We start from the raw sequence: 22,919 nt of genomic DNA, 5'->3' as shown, positions 1-22,919 counted from the left end.
AAGGTTGGCTTGGACTGTAAAACGAGGCCCTTTCTCAAAAAAACAAAAAATAAAACGTACAACCTGTTAAGAGAAGACAGTCAACCAAATGTAGCTAAAATTAACTGAATGTGAAAATAACACATCTTGATTTGGGGGGATTTTTGAGGGGAGGGGAATAAACTAGCTGTGTAACTCAAAACTACAGCTGATTTAAAAGCGTATTTGAAAGTTTTAAAATTATTTGAATTGTCACTAATATGAACTAAGACTGTTCAATTCTCCCTCATCTTCAACAAAGGAAAAAAGTAAATAACAGCTAGTCAGTTACTACGTTCACAAATAACAGTCGAGAAATAGTCAAAAGTTAAAATTTCCCAGTGGCAAAGTTGTCTTTAGTAAATAACAGACCTACTTTAGCTGCATTCTGTGGTCTTCACTAAAATTAAGTTTTATACCTACCTCTTTAACAGTCTAATTTTTAAAATGTTGTGTACCATAAAAGACAATGGAGTATTCTTTCTGTTTTAATATAAGTCTAAGATCCTGAACCCCTCAATACTAGGGATGGTTAGATAAGCAATAGGAGAGCCAATTCCATCCAATCTATTTCCAAACTAATAGTATTTTCTGCATCTATTATGAAAATGGGAAAGCACCACCTTAAATTACTGAGGCGCTACCATTTCAAACTGCAAAAAATCCTTAAATCATCTTTTACTCCCCTTGATTCAACATGGAAAATCCTAGGTAAAATTACTTTTGAATTTCCTTTTGTCTGGGTATTTTCCCTTGTGAAGGCAAAATACTCAACAGTGTACCCCAAAGGTATTCTGTAGACGGCATAGAGGTTGGAACTAAAAATGAAAATATCGAATGCTGTATTTCTTATTGAGAAATCTCACATATTCAAATTAATGAAAACACAAAGGAACTCTCAATTTGGGGAAATGTATTTCGAAAACTGGCAGACAGAAATGTCCAGAAATACTGTACTACACCTCTGATATGCAAGGGTTCTTAACTGACAGTGTTTACTATGCTGCTAACTAGAAATCCACACAGATTTATTTTATTGGCATCCTTAACGTAGTAGGCAGGGCTGTGTAAATAAGACAAGTCAGTCATCTGAGGGCATAAGTGTCCCACAGTATTAAAACACATTTTCTTACTACAAATGTTTTCACAAAGGTTTAACACTCCAAAACTGGGACATCTTAAGAGCTAGAATTCTGAGAAGCCCTTCAAACCTTGGTGAATAAACAAGAAAGCATCAAATGCCACTGTAGTTTTAAGATTCACAGAAACAAACTTGCTGGAATTTCCTTTTCTGGAATTTGCATCCATTTGGAATACTGTCTAAATAAACTATATTTTGGATTAAATCCTGTGTGCTACCTTCTTTATATTAAAGATACAGTAAAATTTCAGTAGTTAGCAAAGTGCTTGGCACCTAAAAACACAAACATTCGTTCATACTGAATGACTGAGCAGTGGTTTTATCTTCTTCTCCAGGAGGTATCCAGAAATAAAGCACTATGAATATTGGTCCACCTTCCTTTACAGGTTGTGGCCATTCAGCCCTGGTACAAAGCAAGTCTCAACTATTTCATCTTGATACAAACTTTAAAAAATAGTTGCGACCTCACCTCTTGAACTCCTTACACTCAAAAACTTTTCACAAAATATAGCAGAGTCAAATAACACTAAGTGGTACTAGAAGCAATGCTCAACAGGATCTCACGTTTATTGAGAAGTGATTAATGGTAAAAAGAAAGGCGATGCCCTTTCCTCATTGGTTGAACAAGAAACATTCACTACACGTTTTACAATATTTTTCTCTTCCAAAATGCATTTCTGAAAACGAGTTTTTATCATTGTTCTTAACTTTGAAATCAAATTAATCTTGACTTAATCAGTATAATGTACAAGAACAGAACGTTTCTTAGGACTCCTAGTACTTTACTTTGAGTAACAAAGGGTCAGAGAAAATGAACCACCCTTAAAGACACAACCTTGGGTAACACTGTTAAATTTTCTTAAGACAAAAATTCTTCATAAAAATGCTCTTCCAGTTCGGAAGGGAAAAATCAAATTCCCACTTTCTGGGGTAGAAACCCAAAACCTTCACAACTCGTGTTCTCCAAGTGCAAATGTCAAAATGGGAGGAGGAAAGGGTTTAAAAATTAGAGAAAATTGTATGCACTTACGGACTTAAAAATCCGAAAAACATAGTAAAAAGACAAAAAAACAAAGCATTATGCTCTGAAATCACAACCAAAGCCAAAATAAGAGGGACATTTTTCACCTAAACTACCTAGAGGGTTTTTGTTTAGTTTTTTCCTTTTCTTTTCTTTTTTTCTTTTTTTTTTCCATTTTCCAGTTAAGTCCTATGTCTTTTGTGAAATTCCAATACTTAAACTGCAAGACTGCAATCGTCTCTGAAGTCAATGAGATTAAGAAAAAAGTCCTAATTCTCTTGAAGGTCATTTTTCCTCTTAGGATTTGCAGATGCAACCGTTGCTGCAGTCTATGCAGAACTGCGTTTTACTTCCCACGACCTTGACGCTCCTAGAGGAAACAAAAAAAAAATTGAAATGGTTAAAACTTATCTGAACATGTTTAAGAATTCAAACTTCACACAATAAAAATTTGGTTATGTGTGCTAGACAGAATATTTACACAAGTAAAATGACTTCTATTTAGATCGTGTAAGCCGTAACACTTAAACATCCCAAACAGTACTTCTTACATTAAAATCCATTACAACTAGGCATGATGGTGCCATGCCTGTAGCCTCAGCACTTGAGAAGCTAAGGGAGGATAGCTGTTGATAGTGAATTCAAGGCCAACAAACTATATAGTGAGACCCTATCTCAAAAAAACAAAACAACAAAAAAAACCACAATCAAACAAGCAAATAAGTTAAAAATGTATTACACATTACTCAACAGATTAAATTTTTCTACTATACTTGCTCTAGGGCTTAAGTTAGTAATTAGCCTGAAGTACGGCCCAGTGCAGTGATGGCAAACCTTTTAAGAGCTTTCAATGATACAAACTGTCTGCTGAGGCACATGTACCATAGATTCACCTCTACCAGCCTAGTAGAAATAATGTCAAACATACATCAATGGTCTGAAAATAGGACAGCATACATAGTACAAAATCTAAGAGCAAAGTCAGACAATCTACATTCAAATCCTATACCAATCCCAATGCTTTAAACACATTCACGGGCCTCAGGTACCTTTTCTGTAAAGATAAGTATTTCACAAGGCTATGGAAAAATTAATGAGCTGACATACAGAAAGCTGTTAAATCTATGGTAAGCAAGAAAACTACTCTTCCCCTACGAAGTTTAAAATACACTTAGGGATGGACTTTGAAAACTGACTATAACATGGCTTTCAAAATAAGAAGTATGAAGTGGTTAAATGTACGCAAGACCTAAACCTCATGTATTTGCTCTCATTTACCATATGAAAACTATGGTTCTAATGTCTGATTCCTTCCAAAAAGAACAGCACTTATGGGCTTTTCTGCTATAGGCAGAAAACTGTAAAACCTTTATAATCATCCTGCAAGGACTATTATTCCTGTTTTAGATAAGAAAACAAGTTACGGGGCTGGGGATTTAGCTCAGCAGCATAAGCGCCTGCCTTGCAAGCAGGCAGTCGTGAGTTCGATCCCTGGTACCGACAAAAATGAAAAAGACAAAAAAAAAAAAAAAAAAGAAAACAAGTTACTAGCTGGGCATGGTGGCATATGCCTGAATCCCAGCACCATGTGTTCCTGAGCTACATAATGAGTTCAAGGTCAGCCTGAACTTCATAGAAAGACCTTGTCTCAAAAAAAAAAAAAAAAAAAAAAAAACCACCTCGTAGAGCTGGGGATTTAGTTCAGCAGCCTAAGTGCCTGCCTTTCAAGTGTGCAGCCCTGAGTTCAATCCCCAGTACCGAAAAACAAAAAACAAAAAAACAAAAAAACAAAAACCTTTATAGAGGACCAGGGATATAGCTCAGTGGCACAGTGCCTACCTGGCAAGCGCAAGATCCTGACTTCAATTCTTGGTAGCAAAAAAAAAAAAAAAAAAAAAAAAAAAACAACCTCTAGAAGACACAGGGCATTTGCCTAGCATACATGTGACCCTGGATTCATTCCCTGATACTACAAAAGCAAAGACCTCCTAGAAAATCTCTTAAAGTAATTCCAGAAATACAGATTTTCTTGAGTAGGTGAGGTAGTTTGTCTTTATCTTTTTGAGACAGGGCTTCTGCCATGTAGTTCAAGCTGATCTTGACCACTAACTTATAGGCATCCTCTTGCCTCAGCCTCCTGAGTACTGGGATTACAGGTATGTATCACCACATCTAGTTTACAGACAAAATTTATTTGCCGTGATGCTATATTAGAAAACCTAAACTCTGTATCACTGGTATACCAGATTTAAGAAAAATATATCAGCATTCTTACCAACAACATTTTAAACAGAAAAAAATTTTATTAGCACTGTGTAATCATACTAATTGCTGCATCTCATCTTTTCTTTTTGGTAGTGTTAGGGACTGAACCATGGCCTTGCACATTAGATGAGTGCTATACTACTCAGCTACAAAACCAAACCTTATTTTGTTTTGAGAAAAAGTCTTGCTAAATTGCCCAGGCTACATGCAACCTCTAATTTTCCTGCCTCAGCCTCCTAGAGTGCTGAGATTACAAGCCTGCATCACCAGGCCCGTCCAAAAGCCTTACTTCAAATTTTTAAATGATGCAAACTATACAAATAACTGGCATTAGTCAGGTGTGTGGCATACACTTACAATCTCAACACTTGGGAAGATGAGGCAGGAGGATCACCCTCAGTTTTAAGGCCAGTCTGAACTAGACAACGCAGAAAAAGAAGAAAAAAAAAAAACCTCTGACATTAGCTGTTTTAAAACCCTCATCAAAAGTCAGGCATGGTGGCTCACGCCTGTAATTCTAGCACTCGGGAGGCTGAGGCAGGAGGATTTGTTGCGAGTTCGAGACCAGCTCAGGCTACAAAGTGAACTCAAGGCCCGCCTGAACTGCACAGACAGACTCTGTCTCAAAAAGACACACACACACACACACACACACACACACACACAAAACCTTCATCAACATCAAGAAAGCACTTCAAATCATGCGTGGTGTGGTATATGCCTATAATCAGCACTCAGAGACTGAAGCAGGTACATAAAAAGCTATCCAGCCTAGGCAATTTATATTAGTGATTTAGAAGTGCCCCATCTCAGAATAATAAAAAAAGAGGTCGAGGATATAGCTAAGTAAAAGGCCCTGGGAGACTGAGACAGGAGAATCCAAAACAAAACCAAAAAAAAAAAAAAAAAAAAAAAAAAAAAAGATTTAGGAAGATAACAAATTAGAGCCTAGCCTGGGCAACTCAGATCCTATCTCAAAATAAAACAGAAGGCTGGACATGTAGCTTAGTGCAAAGTCCCTGGGTACATTCCTCAGTACCATGCACAATGGTGGGGGGTAGGGGTAGAGTTAAAAAACAAATCAATTTTTAAAGTATTTTTACTTAAAAAATTCAGACTTGGAAATAGTAAGCATCACTAGGCTTCTGATTAAAGGTCCTTCCACTGGCCAAATATGCAACTTGAACACTATATAAAGTTAATATTAAGTAAACATCTATTATAGTAATATCTTAGTTGGATGAGATTTATCAATATATTTTAAAATAAAGACAGTGGAAAGCTGATGAGCAAGACATTTATATAATCTTCTCGTCTATTAATAGGAAAAAAACAGTAACTACAGTAAAGAGCCTGGTGGATGATCAAAATCAGCATTACCAATAATGGCATAAACTGAAACTCTTAACTGATCCACTAAGAAGCACATACTGTTTCTTTGAGGAGCAGCAGGGTTTATCTGAGATCAAACTCAGGATCTCAGGCTTGACAGGTAGGCTCTGCACCTCTGAGCTATATCCCTGGCTCTGCTTCTTAAAACCATTAAAGACAAGGCTGAGGATTTAGCTCAACGGCATAAGTGTCTGCCTTGCAAGCAGGCAGTCGTGAGTTTGATCCCTAGTACCAATAAAAACGAAAAAGACGCCCCCCCCCAAAAAAAAAAAACTTGAGATAAGAAATATGATCCCTAAGACCCTAAACCGTTAAAAAAAAAAAAAATCTGCTATCCCAGAAAACTGGAAGCTAGGCAGCACAGATAATATCTGCAATCCCAGCTGTGTAAGACAACTGAAGCAGGAGTACCAAATGAGCCAAAGAGTTTTAGGCCAGCCTGGGCAACAATGTGACCAGTGAGGGGGATGGATCTAGACCTATCATAGTACAGCAGTACTATGTCAGATTTATATTTTCTAATTTTGATCACTCACTATGATTCCATAAATGCAAGAGGCATAATATCTTGGTCTTTAACTGTCAAGTGGCTTGAGAAAAATTACTACACAGCTCCAAGAGGAATGATAAGGCAATTATGGCAAAATACTACACTGGAGATAGGGTTTTACATAGCTCAATGGTACAGCACATGCTCAGTGTATGACTTACTCAATTGCCAGCAAAATTCCAGGTTACAGCAATGATTCTAGGTTAAAGGTATAAGGGATTCTTTTGCATTTTGTTTTTTGGTACCCTGAATCGAATTCAGGAACTCACACTTGCCACGCAGGCACTGTCACTGAGCCACATCCCTTGCCCTTTGGCACTATTACTGACAGTTCTCTAAGTTTAAAGATATTTCAAAAATAAAATGGGAGAGGAAGCAGCAACACCCTTCCTTGTGCAGGCAGTGCTCCACCCACAACAACTGGCTGATTTAGAAGAATGCAGGCTGAGATGATAGCAATAAAAGAACTTACTGTTTAAACTGTTTGACTGTGTAGACCTAAAGCTAGTAGTTTGAGCATCTACTTAAAGGATAACAATATGCAATATAGTAATTTTTGTGGATTTCCTATTGTCTGTTTTTTGCCAATATCGTTCTCATTGTTTTGTTCTATTGCTTTTATTAGCTTTTAAATAAATTTTAAAAAATGAGAAGAGGGAAGAAATGAGTTTTCGTTTATTTCTTCTGATTAAAACAAAATCAGAAAAAAAAATAACCAATTGCCAGACGTGGTAGTACACACCTGTATCCCAGCACTCAGGAGGCTGAGGCAGGAGGACTGTGCAAGTTCAAGGTCAGCCTAGAATACATACAAGATCCTATCTCGGGGCTGGGGATTTAGCTCAGTGGCATAAGCACCTGCCTTGCAAGCAGGCAGTCATGAGTTCAATCCCTGGTACCGATAAAAAGGAAAAAGACAAAAAAAAAAAAAAAAAAAAAAAAAGATCCTATCTCAAAACACACACACACCAGAGTATACCTGGAGTGGTAGAACAAATGCTTAGCATGTACAAGGCACTGGGTTTGGGCTGGGGATTTAGCTCAGTGGCGTAAGCACCTGCCTGGCAAATGCAAGGTCATGAGTTCAATCCCCTGTACCAAAAAAAAAAAGGCACTGGGTTTGATCCCCAATACCAAAAAGTATACCAAAAGTTGCTTACCAATTAAAATTGAAATGCATTTCCTCAAACTTACACTAAAAATTATCAAAGTAAGAGTAAAGTATTTTAGAATAAAAAGTTTTGTCAGCTGCTTTCACAAATCTTAGAATGAAAAAGAATGACAAGGAGATGGTACAAACAAGGATCATTATTTATTAACTACTTACATTAAACCCTTTTGGGTTTCTATAAAAGACTTTTCCCACAAACACAGCAGGTTTTCTGTCATTTTTATGATTATTTGCCATTGCTACTAGGACAACTCTTAAGGAATTAACTCTGACAATTTATAGTGAAAGATTTTATGGGTAGGTCTTTGGGACTTACTGGCATTTCTCAGTTAAGTATACCTTGGCGTTACTTAACAAAGAAGACGTAAGGCGGAAAGGAAGAAAGGTGAAGAATATACAATAAGGGGGTAAGAGCTGGAGAGTACAAATGGCAGAATTGGTGCAGGTATTAACAGACACTTATATACAGACAGATGTACACCAGAACAATGAAAATGATGCAATAGAAAACTGATTTTCCCTTTAATGTTGTCATGTAGACCCTATCTATCATTACTTCCTCCTAAATTTAAAATGAAACTGCTAGGAGGTGATTTAGCTCAGCAGCACAAGCGTCTGCCTGGCAAGCCCAAGTTTGTAAGTTTGATCTCCAGTACAAGAAAAAAAAAAAATTGTTACAATAAAATGAAGCTCTCGGGGCTGGGGATTTAGCTCAGTGGCATAAGCACCTGCCTTGCAAGCAGGCGGTCATGAGTTCAATCCCCGGTACCAATAAAAATAAAAAAGACCAAAAAAAAAAAAAAAAAAAAAAAAAAAAAAAGAAGGTCTCTTTTTTCTACTGTTTAATTTTCCTTTCTTTTTTTCTTTAAATAAAAAAAAAATGAATTGCCCTCACTATCTTGTTTTGACTGATTTTCCTCTATTCTGCTTTGCTTGATAGTACCAAGTTCGAAAGTATAGGCATAACTATGAAGACAATAAGAATCATTATGGCGCCCATTCCGGTTGACAATTATTTTCTTTTAAAATCCTGTAATGTCTCCAATGCTTTGGTTTTATTCTTTACTGTTTAGTTCAATTTTGTTATAACTGCCAATTCTTCTTAAAATAGCAAGAGGCAGTATGGTAACCATTGTTGATCACCTTATATTTTGTTTTTACATTATCTATTATGTCCATCCTTTTGGTTTGACTGACTCTGTTCTGGTATGTCCCATTTGGTTTTACTCTCTTCAAAAAAAGTAATAAAAACTGTGGGAGTAATAAAACCCAAAATGTGCAATTGTCATGGTACAAAAGAAAAGAAAGTGCTCTAAAGGTTACAACTGCATATATGTTTAAGTGTTTAAGATAGATAACCATATTACTGTTTTTTGGATCATTGAACAAAACTGTTTGCACTCTCACTGTTTGAAAGCCCACTTTATATGCTTCAACTTTGTAACTTGAACAACTATTACTAAGATGAGAATATGTAATCTATTAACTAGTGATTTCTTACTGTTTATTTTTTTAAATTTTGTATTACTTGTACCCTTTGTGTTTTTCCTTTTTCTCCTTAAATAAAAATTTTTAAAAAATTAAAAAGACAAAAAAAAAAAGAAGCTCTCTTTTTTCTACTGTTTTTTAAAATTTTCTTTTCTTTTTTTCTCTAAATAAAAAAAAATGAAGCTGCTGTGTTGGACTAAGTATGCAGAACTATGGGCATTACTTGTAGTTATTTTAACTACAGGGCTGGGTGTGTTAGTGCACATTTCTGATCACACCACTTGAGAGGCTGAGGCAGGAGGATCATCTCAAATTGGTATTCAGCTCGGACTACATTAAATGACTTCAAAGTCAGACTAGGTTACACAGCCAAGTCTTTGTCTCAAAACAAAACAAACAAAAATAATAAATTTAGGAATGAAGACTGGCTTAGTTGTAGAGCACTTGCCTAACAGGCACATTGTCCTGGGTTTATCCTCAGAACTACAAGCAAAACAAAAACGATTATAAAAATAGAAAATTTGGGAGGGGATAAAAAATTGAAAATTTGGTCTGTAGTTCCTCATATTGGCACACACAAAATCTCTTCATATATACTACAGACTAGTTCTCTCATTTAGTGGCTATCTTTCTAGCCCCTAGTGGATGCCTGAAACAAATCTTGTATGTATTATGTCTCTTCCTGTATGAACAGGCCTATGAAAAAACTAGGCACAGTAAGACATTAACAACAACAAGTAGCTGGGGACGGTGAGGCATTTCCTCTTAGGTTAAGGAAGGAGGATCTCAAGTTTCAGCCCCCACTGAACTACATAATGAGGCCCTATACCAAATAAAAAGTGGCAGGCATACTAATAAATACAACAATCAGGCAAAGAGGAGGGAGAGGGAGATGAAAGAAATAAAATACACCATAAATAGATCACAGAGCTGGGAGTTGTGGTGTGCGCCTATGATCCCAGCACCAGGACTGCCTCACAGTAAGTTCAAGAACAGCCGAAACTATACAACAAGAATCTGTTAAAATAAAAAAATAAAAAAGTTGAACTGAAATGCACAAAGCAAAACTGACGGGTTAGGTTATGGGATGTGAGACACCAGAAGTCCTTCAGAGAAACCCGAAAGGTATTTGGTTTTCTTCTGTTTGGGTTAATACCCTTTCTCCTTTTTCCTACCATCCCAATGTTTCTGTACTTTTTCTCCTTTGCAGTGCTGAGATCAAATGTGAGGCATTATACACACTAAGTAAGTACACTACTATTAATCTGTATACCCCCTAGTCCTCCCTCTTCTTTCTTTCTTTTTGTACCAGGGATCAGACTCACAACCTCATACTTGCCAGGCAGGCAGTTGTGCCACTGAGCTATAGCCCCAGGCCAATTCTTTCACTTTTTTTTTTGTCTTTTTCGTTTTTATCGGTACCAGGAATCGAACTCACAGGACTGCCTGCTTGCAAGGCAGGCGCTTATGCCACTGAGCTAAACCCCCAGGCCCCATTCTTTCACTTTTAAGTGGACTCTAAAACATAATTAGGCATGTTCATATGTATTTACTATTGGTACTAGGGACTGAACTCAGACTTTTCACAATAAGCTACATCTCCCATCTATCTGACACAGGACATCATTAAATTGTACCACCACACCCAGGTATTTACTGGATATAATTTTATTCTCTAGCATCTTGGGGCAGAGGTGGGTACTGGAAATCGAACTCATAACCTCACATTTGCCAGGCAAGTGCTATGCCACTGATACTGGATCTATACTTTTAAAATCTGATGTTTGCCTGGGATGACAGCAAAAATCCATAATCCCAACACTTGGGAATCTGAGGCAGGAGGATCACTATGAGTCTGAGGCCAACCTGGGCTACATAAGTAAGCTCAAAGGCCAGCCTGTTTATGAGGCCCTGCCTCAAAAAAAATAAAATAAATTAAATTTAAAAAAATAAAACCTGGGGGCTGGGGATTTAGCTCAGCAGCATAAGCACCTGCCTTGTAAGCAGGCGGTCATGAGTTTGATCCCCAGAACCGATAAAAAGAAAAATAAATAAATAAATAAATAAAACCTGATATTTATACCTTCTCATATAAATTTATATAACCTTCAACCCATCAATCTTGAGTATCCAATGCTGTGAATAGTGGTTAAATGAGTCTAACGTAAAGAGTTACACTAAATATTCTTCATAGACAAAAGAATAAAGTATCAGTTCTCTATTATGTACTGCCATTAACCTGTATAACCAATATGTACTAATAAAAAAATTTGAAAAAGAAAAAAAATTTTAGCAAACATTGCTTTAAAAAGAATAGCCAGCTTCTGAAAAAATTTACCTGCTCAAATCAATATAAAGTCACGTCTTTCTCCAGAGCTCCCAGTCTCTCCGCTACCATACATGATAGTAATAAGAACATAAAATCTATAATTCATGTTTGATTGATAACACTCTTTTAAAAAGGACCCACCAAAAAATAAATTAAAAAAAAAAAGACCTACCATATATAATATACTCAACAAGAGTCTCTCTCCCCACACTCCAAAACTTGATCACCTTTTTATCAATAAAAGATGACAGTTTATTTGAAGATGGAGATGGAGTAAAAAAAAAATGACAGAAAGTTCTTCGGGATAGTAGGGAATTCAAAAGTCAATTGCTCCTTGATCATCTTTTAAAACCACTTAATATAGTTAAAACTACTTAACATAGTTTCACAGCAACTTCAGGATGGCCAGTGGCCATTACATTTCGTGGTTGAAAGTTACCAATTTTCTAAAAAAAAAAAAAAAAAAAAAAAAAAATACTATGCTCACAGGAAGACACAATAGAAGGCAAGCACTAAAGCTCTGTAGCTCAAATTACAGAGTACACACTTACCATACACAAGGTCTTGGATTCAATCACCAATACAAGAAAGATGTGGTGGAGGGATATTAAATAATGTAAACTAAACCTTAGGGCCAGAGATTTAGCTCACCAGCACAGTGCCAGCCTGGCATGCACAAGGCCCTGAATTTTACTCCCTTAGAAGGCTTTGAAGTAGGAGGATCACAAGTTCAGAGCCAGTACTACTAGACTACAAACCAAATATAAGGTCACCCTGAACTACAAAACTGTCTCCAAAAAAAAAATTGTAACATGAGGTAACAAAGTCAAACATTCTGCCACATTTTAATGGACAAGCAGTAAACTCATTAGAGTATCTTAACATCCTAGTGATTAAAAAAATAGGAAACTACTCCAAAACAAGTTATTTTACAACCAGATTTATCAGAAACGATTTTTTACCTTTTTTCTAAATTGTTTTGCAAGAGAAACTCCCTGTGTTTCCCAGGCTTGCCTCAAACTCAATTCTCTTGCCTCAGTCTTTCAAGTAACTGGGATTACAGGTATATATCACTACAAGGATTTTCTTTTTGTTTCTGATGACTACGACTTGAGGTTACAGTAGTTAACAGAACTAAGACTAATTACTTTGAATGGGACATACAAAGAAACTAGACCTGCATGAAATCCAAACCTGCATGAAATATAAGAGGAAGGGCCAGGGACATAGCTCAGCAGCACAGTGCCAGCATGGCACACAAAAGTTTGAGATTTCTTAAAAAAAAAAAAAAAGAAGAAGAAGAAAAAAAAAGTTTGATTTCTAGTACCCCACCACCACCAAAAAAAAGAGGATTCTGAGGTGAGAAAATGGGAGGAGGTGGGCACAAAACACATGACACTAATTATACAGTCCAATTCTCAAATTTCAAGAGGCAGATTATAAAGCCTTGCCTTGTTCATTCAGTAGGTGAGGAACAATAAGAATTACAATATTATCACTAATTTGTACAAAGAAACCTCTCTTCAATCATTCTCCCAGGTGATGTTTTTTGCAAGACACATGGTGGTCTCAGAGGCAGGCACAAACTCTAACCCAGCTGCTCAAGAAGTTAAGGGAAGAGGATTGCTTGAGTCTAGGGCAACACAGCAAGACCCAAATAGGCTCACCCCATGTTGTATAAGCTAGACCCCATCTCTTGGGTTTAACAAGTTCACAGAGGTGCCGTATTTGTATGTTTTGCTGCCGGGCAGTACATCAGCAATACATGCATAACTGTCCCATTTGGCACAAAGGGACTAATCACTTTTATTGATCATTTTACTAATAAAATTATTAAAAAAAAAAAGCTGCCCAATGGGACAGTAGTTTATGTACCGCTGAGCCAGCAAGAATATGCTGAGTTCAGGATATCTTTTTAGGGCAGTGTTTAGTTCAGTGGCACAAGCAACTAAGCATGAGGTCGTGAGTTCAATTCCCAGTACAAAAAAATAATATACTTTTTAAATATATCTTTTTAACTCAACTTCCCAAGTGACTGGGACTACAGGCATACCACTATGCCCAGCTTTTCAGTAATTTCTAATCCTATAAATAATAAAGGTTTACTAAATACAAATTGTTTAATTCACTAACTCTGGAAGTAGCACCTAAATATATAGGGGAAAAGTTTGCTGGGAATCTTGAATCCAGGGCCTTTGTATATGCTAAGAAGGCAATCTACCACCAAGACTAATATTAACATTTTTTTAAAAATTTTCTAGATAACTGAATATTATCTTAAAATCAGTAGTATTTCCTGGAATTTATACTGACCCTAAATAACTTTTTCCATCAATGACTCCCATCAGTCACAAACCTGTCTAGATTCTAAACTCCAGTGCTGCAAATAAATTGAGGTACCCATGCAGTTTGTTTATAAAATTATACATTAGTTTTTCTTTGTTTTTGTTTTGGTACCAAGGATCAAACTCACAGCCTAGCGCTTGCCAGACAGGTGCTTATGCAGCTGAGCCAAATCTTCAGCCCCATTTATAAAACTAGAATGGAGTACTAAAATCTTTCCGATTATTATTCAGAACCATTCCTGTTCTTTCTTACATTGTTATTAACCACAACTTTTGGCAAAGGATCATGGAGACTACGTAGAGTAGATCTAATTTGCTCTATTTTGATTTCAATGCTTAAAGACTGGCCTCAAGTACCAACAAAAAACACTATTAGCATTTTAAGTGATAAATGTGAAAAATGCCCAATGACACAAGAACAAATCGCTGTAACAAAAAAAAAAAAAAAAAAAGTATTTCCTAGCTTGAGAAAGTTATTCCTTTTTGAATCTTAGGTCTCCTACTGTAGAAGGCACTATTTTGCAAGATCACTGCAAGAGACTGCAGACATCTTAAACAGACCTGTTACACAGATGTCCAAAAAATGTCTAAATATGAATACATAAAATGTGTTTTACCTGGTTTTTGTTTTTTGTTTTTGTTTTTTTTTTAAACCAGTACCAGGGATCCAACTCACAACCACGCGCTTGCAAGGCAGGCGCTTATGCCACTGAGCTAAATCCCCAGCCCCATAAAATGTGTTTTAAAAAAAGAACAACACTATGTTCATTCAGCTGAGAGTATGGCACTCTGGGAAGCTGAAGGAGAAGGATCTCAAATTCAAGCTCAGTTTAAAACATTTAGTAAAACTTTGTCTCCAAATAAAAACTAAAAAGGATGTCTAGTTTAGTCATAAGGTACTGAGCTCAATCCCAATTACCAAAAATATGCCAGTGACTATTATATACATTTGCAATCCCAGCACTCTGGGAAACTGGACAGGAAAATTCCAAGTTTGAGTCCAGCCTGGGCAATTTAGCAAGAATCTATCTCAAAAATTAAAAACATGAAACAGGAATTGGGTGTGGCAGAGGATATAGCTCAGAGTGAAGGCCCTGCTTTAAATCACCAGTACTAAAGGGTAAGCAGGCACTAAAAGTTATATGAGGTTGGAGTATAGCTCAGCAGTAATCTACCTCTGAGCTAATACTCCCAGCCCTTAGATATTTTTGATCCACAATAGTCAAAAGTAACCCCAGCACTCAGGAGACTGAGACAGGAGGATCACCTGGAGTTCAAAGCCAGCCTGGACTACAGAGAGTTTAAGGCCAGCCTACACAACATATTGAGACCCTACTGTTAGGTCTGAGAAGGCGAGGAAGAGGAAGGAGTGGAGTGGGAAGGAGTGGACTGAGGAGTGGAGTGGCCGGCAGTGGCTGCAAAGATAAGAAGTATAAAATACAAGTAGCCTTTATTTCGGGAATGCGGGGAGAGACCCCCTGGCCCCCAGGGCACAGCATCTCCACCCTGGGGCCGGCGAACTCTCTCTGGAACACACTCTCTCAAACAGGTGAACTGAGGCCCATAAGTAGCCTCTGTCTGGGGTGGACCCTAAGGGGTATTAGGGATGCACAGGTAGCCCATTGGCACACATTTGGCGCCAGAGATAGGTTACTAAGTGCAGGGGTATAGGGTTACAGGTAAATCTCTAAGGGGCGGGGAGGCAGGAGCTCCCTAATTTGGCTGATGCTTTTCCTGGTTAAAGTGTCCGGTCTGGGCCAGCAACCCTTTCACTTACCTCTCACAAAAAAAAAAGAAAGAAAGAAAGAGAGAACCTGTGGATACATAGATAGAGGCTGATTGTGCAAAAGAGATGGAGGTGGTAAGGGCAATTTTAGCTATACATGGTGTCATACACCTGTAATCAAGCTACTGGGGAGGCTTGAGAGCTAGAAGATTATCCAGTTTAAGGCAAGCCTGGGTAATATGAATCCCTATTTGAAAGAAATAAAGAGGCAGAGGCAGAGGGAGAGTGGGGCACCAGGAGGGAGACGGAAAGGGAGAACAAAAGCAACTGCCTGCCTTTATATCTAACAGTTCAAACTTGTAGATTGACCATTATAATTCTATTCTCTTTCCCTAACCATCATTCCAGATCCAACTCAATTAACTCTTACACAAAATTGTTCTGATGACATTAGCTAGTCCCCACTGGTCTTTTTATTTTCTTTTGTAGTTGGCCTCAAAGTGTAAAACTGGCACTTTAATATATACTATTTATCTGTCCTCCATTGTTCTTTCTGCTAAGTCATACAGTAAATCCCAATATAGTCCCTCTACAGCTAACCAAAATTAAATCTGTTCAACTAGGAAATTTTTATTCTGCAAGGATGAAAAACATTAAGGCACTTACTTGAGCTAGTTTTGTTAAAACTAGAATTTCATCCAGAAGGTGGCAGCAGCATGCAAACTTAAACTGTTACCTGCTTCGGAAAGGAGACTGAAGTGCCACATGCAGACCCTTTCTCCTTGATCATCTGTGTACTATACTCACAGAATTCAATGGTAAATGTAAAAAAGTAAACAGTGATCACATTTTTTGCCCCAATTTAAGAATGGCTCTTTCCTGCAGGATAATTCTTTATCACACTGTGCTTTAAAATAGGTCATTCAAAGCAAATGCTGCAGACTTCCTGGTGGTCTCTTCTCCCAAGTAAATCTTTTCTTACTCCTAGGCATTCTACTGACACACTAATAACTGAGCACACCTACAAGAGATGCTAAACTTGCAGAATTCACACACTCCCCAAATTTCAAAACAAACAGCCCTACCTCAACTTGTAAGCACTATTACATTTTTGTTTTGGTGGGCATGGGTGTAGGTGTGAAACAAAGTTTCCCTTTGCAGCACAGACTGCCCTTGAACCTATGATCCCACACATCAGCCTATGAACCCATGATCCCAGCTCTCACTCTCTACATTTTTGAATGCACGTCATCCAGTGAATTCTCAAGTGTGCCTCACGAATGTTTCAAGCATCTCTCAGGGGAGACACGTGTGGTGGTGCATGCTTATAATCCCACCACTTCTGACGCTGAGGTAGGAAGATCCAAATTCAAGCAAAAGCACAATTTCATAAAACCATCTCTCAAAATAAAAAAGTAAAAAGAGCTGAGGTGTGGTTCAGGGAAAAGGCACCAAGTTCAATCCTCAGTACTAAGTAAAAGGAAAGAAGTATCTCTCACAAGGAAAAGAAGCTAACCATGTAAAATCAGCCATTTATTTATTTTTCCAGTACGGGAGCTTGAACCCAGGCATTCACACTGAGATTTATTGCCAGCCTTTTTTTGGTAAGAAAATGGACTTTCTAAGTTACCTAGGGAAAAAAAAATCTCCAGATGTTTTCCCCTACACAAAGCTGAAAAAGCCCCTAGTTTTTAATCAACAGATCTCTGCTCTAAGACCCAAAACCCTGTTGCTCTCCCTCTACCCTGAACCCAAGAGTAGGGACTGAACCCAGAGTAGGGTAGGGTTGTATCTTCACCTAAATCCTGGACCTCTGCACTTAACTACATCCCCTGCGGTTTTTATTATGGTTCCTTCAAACAGTGTCTTGTTGAGACCCCAAATTGCCCAGGCTGAGCTCAAAACTGTGATATTCCTGCCTCAGTCTCCCAAGCATTAGGATTACAGGCATGCACCACCAGACCTGGCAGTATCCTTTTACGTTCTTCTGGCTCTTGAACATTCTTTTCAAAACACCAAGACAGCCAGAAATGGTGGCATATGCCTGTAACCTCAGCACTTGGGGAGGTTCAGGCAGGAGGATCCCTGTGAGTTCAAGGCTAGCCTGGATAATGCAGTGAGTTCATGATCTACTTGAACTATACAACAAGACCCTATGACCCTATCTCCAAAAACAAAACAAAACAAAAAAAAAAAGGGCAGGGACAGGAAGGGGAGGCGGAGGGCAACAGAACCAACGCACCTCAAAATCCTAAACCTAAATCACTATTATATTCTCGTAATTTTTAAAAAAGCAGCTACAAGCCGCATGTGGTGGCTCACGCCTGTAATCCCAGCACTTGGGAGGCTGAGGCAGGAGGATCATTGCAAGTTCAAGACCAGCCTGGGCTACAGTGAGCTCAAGGCCAACCCAAACTGCATAGTGAGACCCTGTCTCAAAAAGACCAAAAAAAGAAAAAAAAAAGCAGCTACATGGGCACTATGGCCTAAGCCTATGATCCTAGCTACTCAGAGGCTAGAACAGGATTATCACAAGTTCAAGGCCATCTTAAGGCAATTCACTGAAACCTATCTCAAAATAAAAAACATCTATATTCTCAGCACTTGGGGAGCTGAGGCATTAAGAGTTTGAGGTCAGCCTAGGTTACAACAGTGAGTTTAAGATCAGCCTGGAATACATAGCAAGGCCCTATGTCTCAAAAAGATAAAAAAAAAATTAAACGGAAATGGACTAGGATATAGCTGTGGTACAGTACACTACTAGACTTAATTCAGAGCAAATATGTTAATAAATTCTTCATTATCTTTATCTTGGTTCAGGCCCTCCCATCCTTTACTTCAAAACTTGGTAAAGTGTCTCATTTACTCTGAGCCATCTCCTACCTATGACAGCAGTAAATTTCCTTGAATTACTAACTTGAGTACTCACTTTCCTGTAAATATGTGACACTACCTCCTAGGGTTAGTAATGTAATTAAAGAAAGACTACAGAAGTGCCTAGCAAGGTACCTAACAAAGTCAATTTTCAAACCTCCCAGCCTCCAAACTTTCAACAATTACTACTTTTTCATATAACTCAACTAAAAAGCATGATTAAAAAAAGTAAGCCCTGGGGCTGGGGATTTAGCTCAGCTGCATAAGCGCCTGCCTTGCAAGCAGGCAGTCGTGAGTTCGATCCCTGGTACCGATAAAAACGAAAAAGACCAAAAAAAAAAAAAAAAAAAAAAAAAAGTAAGCCCTTTTAATGTGAAGACTTTGCGAGAAAAAAAAAAGTAAACTTTTCATATATAACTAACCTTTCCTTTGTCAATTATCATGCCATACCACACTGAACTTATTACAAAAATACACCATAACCATCACCATTTATAATCTTTCTGAGATGCGGGGCTCAGTATGTGGCCCAGGCTCCCCTTGACCTCATGGGCTCAAATGGTCATCATATAGAGATATGTAGCTGGACTACAGGCATGTTCCACCACACCAAGTTCATGACTGTTTTTTGAACATGCTATCCCTCGTCTCAAAAATGCTCTGATCCAAAGAGTTAGGGATATTGCTCAGCAGGACAGCACCTGCCTGGCAAAGTGCCAGGTCCCAACTTCAATTCCCAGTACCCCCCACCAAAATGCTCTGATCCCCACTTTTTTTAGCAGGGGTGGGTTGTGAAGGTCTCACTTTGTAGTTCAGGTTGACCTCAAACTCATGGCACTCCTCCCTCAGCCTCCTGGGTGCTACGATTATAAGTGTGTGTCACTCTGCCTGGTTTCAACTCCACTTTTCTATCTGGCAAACTGTACCACACAGTGCTCTGCTGGCTTTGGGGTTAGACTCAGCAGCTCTTAAAATATAGTTCCAATGTATTTTTACTTATCACTTACTAAAACAGAAGTGACACAATGACATTTAAGAACTAGTTCATCCCTAGCACTCAGGAGGCTGAAGGAGGAAGGAACACCGTGGGTTCTAGATCAGCCTGGACTACAAAGCAAGATCCTGTCTCAAAAAAACAAAAAAAAGGGGAGGGGGGGCTGGGGATTTAGCTCAGCAGCATAAGTGCCTGCCTTGGAAGCAGGCAGTCGTGAGTTCGATCCCTGGTACCCATAAAAAGGAAAAAGACAAAAAAAAAAAAACTAGTTCATCAACCTTTGGAGCAACTTCTTTGTTAAAGGGAGGATGATTTTCAATACTAAGAGGAAAAAATTTTTTTGCACTGTTGGGGATTGAACCTAGGGTCCACCAACTGAGGTGTATCCCCAGGCCTTTGTATTTTTGAGACAAGATTTCACTAAATCAATGAATTCCCTGGGCTGAATAGAAACTTTGGATCCTCCTGCCTCAGTCTCCCAAAGTGCTGGTGTTATAGGCTGGCCCCAAACAATTGTCTTGCCTCTTGATATAGCCCAGGCTGGCCTCAAACTCCTAGTGATCCTCCTGCATCTGCCTCTCCGGTGCTACGATTACAGGCATTCTTCACACCATGCCCAGTTCTAGGACTACAGATATGCCACTGCGCCCACTTGGTTCTCAAATTTTTCTGCAGATATGGCATACTTAAATATAATCTACATTAACATTTTATCCATCCAGGGGCTGGGGATTTAGCTCAGCGGCCTAATGCCTGCCTTGCAAGCAGGTAGTCGTGAGTTCGATCCCCGGTACCGATAAAAAGGAAAAAGACCAAAAAAAATTTTATCCATCCTTTTAATAAATCTAGACACTCAACAAACAATAAATTCCATTTCCCATTGGGTAAAATAACACTTAGTCTTAAATTTCCAATATAGGATCATTAAATGTGGAATTGAGATGTGTAGTAGCACAGTATATACTGATACAACAGATGTAAATAACCTCAAGAATAAATACGTATTTCTGCTTAATACAATGGTATTTAAATTTATGTAAAATTTATTATAAACTAGTTTCATAATATAACATTACACAGTAAAGTATATACAATATCTTTTGTGGGGAGGTACTAGGGATTGAACTCACGACCTAGAGTTTGCCAGGCAGGCACTTATGCCGCTAAGCTAAATCCTTGGCCCCTAAAATACCTTTTAATATAATTTATTTAATTACAAGTTTATTTAATTCATTTAATTATGATGTTTAAGAACCAGCTTGTTAAAATTCTTGAAACCTAAACAGCTAGTTTACATCTCCCAGCTGCAGAACACTACTACAGAAACTCAGGTTAAAATCCACATCCTCAGGCTGGGTGTGGTGGTGCATGCCTATAATCCCAACATTCAGGAGACTGAGGCAGGAGGGTCACTGCCAAGTTCAAGACCAATCTAGGTTACAAAGTAAATTCAAGACCAACCTGAATTCCAGTGAAACCCTGTCTCAATAAAGACCAAAAAAATACAAGATCCATACCTTTAGCCCCAAGACACCGACATGCACTATGTACCAAGCACTTTGCTACCATTTCAATGCTATTTAGTCTTATTTTTTTGAGGTAGGACCTCACTATGTAGTTCACACTGCTCTTGAACTCACTATGTAGCCCAAGCTGGCCTCAAATTTGTACCAATCTTCTTCCCTCAGTCTCCCAAGTGTTGGTATTACATGCTAGTCTATTCTCTGAGATGGGTTAACGTTATCTCCTCCATAATACCTTCCTTAATTTTCCCAAATTTACATTACTCTAGAAAATCTAAATGTCTTTATTTCTCTATTACAGCTCTTATCTCATGTTTTTATCCATTTTGTTGTCTTCACTATGTCTGTTTCTAAGGCAAAGATGTGCTTTATCAGCATTTATTGATAGATTCAAAGGGGATGGGCTCTTGTAAGAAGCTGCAGAAAAAGCCATTTTATCCACAAAATACTAGAGACAGTAATACAATTTCCTCAACCCTTTTGTCAAGAAGGCAACTTTATCTGCAAAACAGCAAGAGAGACAACCTCAGGATTTACAAAACTATTCCATTTGCCACCCTGATTAAAACAGTATACCCCCATAAATATGTACAATTAGTATGCATCAATTAAATATATGTGCTGAGGCATTCTTTCTCTCCATTAGCTTTCCAGTCATCCAAAAAAAAAAAAAACTTCCTCATATGCCTAACAGAATCTAACATGCTAGAAGACTAACAGAATTATAGTCCTTAATCCCCAATACTAGAGTACTTACCTGATTCTTACTTGTAGTTAAAGGACTAAAAATACTTTTTAAAAATCAACTATAACATTTCTAAAAGACCATTACTAATGGACAGAGTAATTCTCCCTTTCTGCCTGTTCCAGAGCTGAGTCATAAGAGAAAGGTAAGTGGGATTTAACATAGCTCAGCAGTGCTGCATCTGCCTGGCAAGCACAATGTCCTGAGTTCAATTCTCAGTACCAAAAATAAAAAAGACAGAAAGGTTATCTCCTTTGTTTTTGCAGTGTCAGGGCTTGAACCCAAGGTCTCGAACAAATTAGGCAAATACTCTAGCACCAAGTTATATTTCCAGTCTTTTTTTAATACATCATTGTTTTGAAACAAGGTCTCACTCAAACTCAGCTCTCAGTCTCCCAAGCAGGAAGGATTGCAGGCATGACAACAGTACACTACCAAGCCTAACTCAAGGGAAGTTTTGTAGCCAGACACAGTGGCACATGCCTGTGAGCGCAACACTCTGGGTTCCTGAGGTACATGAAACACAAGTTTAAGCCTAGCCTGGGAAACTTAGCGAGACCCTCCGGTCTCAAAAATTTTTAAAAAGTAAATACAAAAGGGCTGAGACTGTAACTCAGTGGGAAAGCCCTGAATTCAATATCAATACAGGGGTTAAAAAAAGGCAGAAAGAGCAAAAGATTTAGCTTAGCAGCATAAGGGCCTGCCTGGTAAGCATGAGGTCATGAATTCAATCCCCAGTACCAAAGGAAAAAAAAAAAACGTTGAGTGAGACCAAGGGGACTGAGTTTTTAACTAGCTATTCTCCTTTTCTGGGTAATAATATCACACTAATTCACTAAACAAAACTTTTTTTTTTTTTGTCTTCTTCAGACAGGGTCTCACTATGCAGTTCAGGCTGGCCTTGAACTCACTTTGTACTCGCAAGGCTCCTCCTGCCTCAACCTCTCGGGGAGTGCTAGAATTATAGGAAGCGTGTGCCACCATGCCTGGCTGAGCAAAAACATTTTTAATTTTTAGAACCAGGCAAGGTGACACACACCTATAATCCCAGATACTCACAAGGTTGAAGCAGAAAGGTCACAAGTTCAAGGCGAACATGAAAAATTTAACAAGAACACCTCAAAAACAATTCTTTAAAAAAACAGCTAGGGTATTAGATGTGGTGGCACACACCTGTAATCCCAGCACTTGGGCAGGTGAGGCAGGTGGATCACTGGGGGAGTTATGGTTAGCCTGGGCTACAACGTGAGCTCAAAGCCAGCCCAAACTCCTGTCTCAAAAAAAAAAAATCATAGGGGGCTGGGGATTTAGCTCAGCGGCATAAGCGCCTGCCTTGC

General features: G+C 38.3%; 1 protein-coding gene across 1 annotated transcript in view; it reads right to left on the bottom strand.

Annotated features, from left to right (window-relative positions):
* Window positions 1-1,703: 1,703 nt before the first annotated feature.
* Window positions 1,704-22,919, bottom strand: part of Ythdf2 (YTH N6-methyladenosine RNA binding protein F2) — a 33,767-nt gene continuing 12,551 nt past the window's right edge. Inside the window, exon 5 of the mRNA XM_013154154.3 lies at window positions 1,704-2,550. Within this exon, the coding sequence (XP_013009608.2) occupies window positions 2,527-2,550 (24 nt within the window). The 3' untranslated portion in view covers window positions 1,704-2,526. The remainder of the gene's footprint in view (window positions 2,551-22,919) is intronic.

The sequence above is a fragment of the Cavia porcellus genome, unplaced genomic scaffold (genome assembly GCF_034190915.1).
Source record: "Cavia porcellus strain 051 isolate PalLab524CR breed Dunkin Hartley unplaced genomic scaffold, mCavPor4.1 scaffold_25, whole genome shotgun sequence".
NCBI classification, from domain to species: Eukaryota; Metazoa; Chordata; class Mammalia; order Rodentia; family Caviidae; genus Cavia; species Cavia porcellus.
This window is presented reverse-complemented; position numbering and strand designations above follow the sequence as displayed.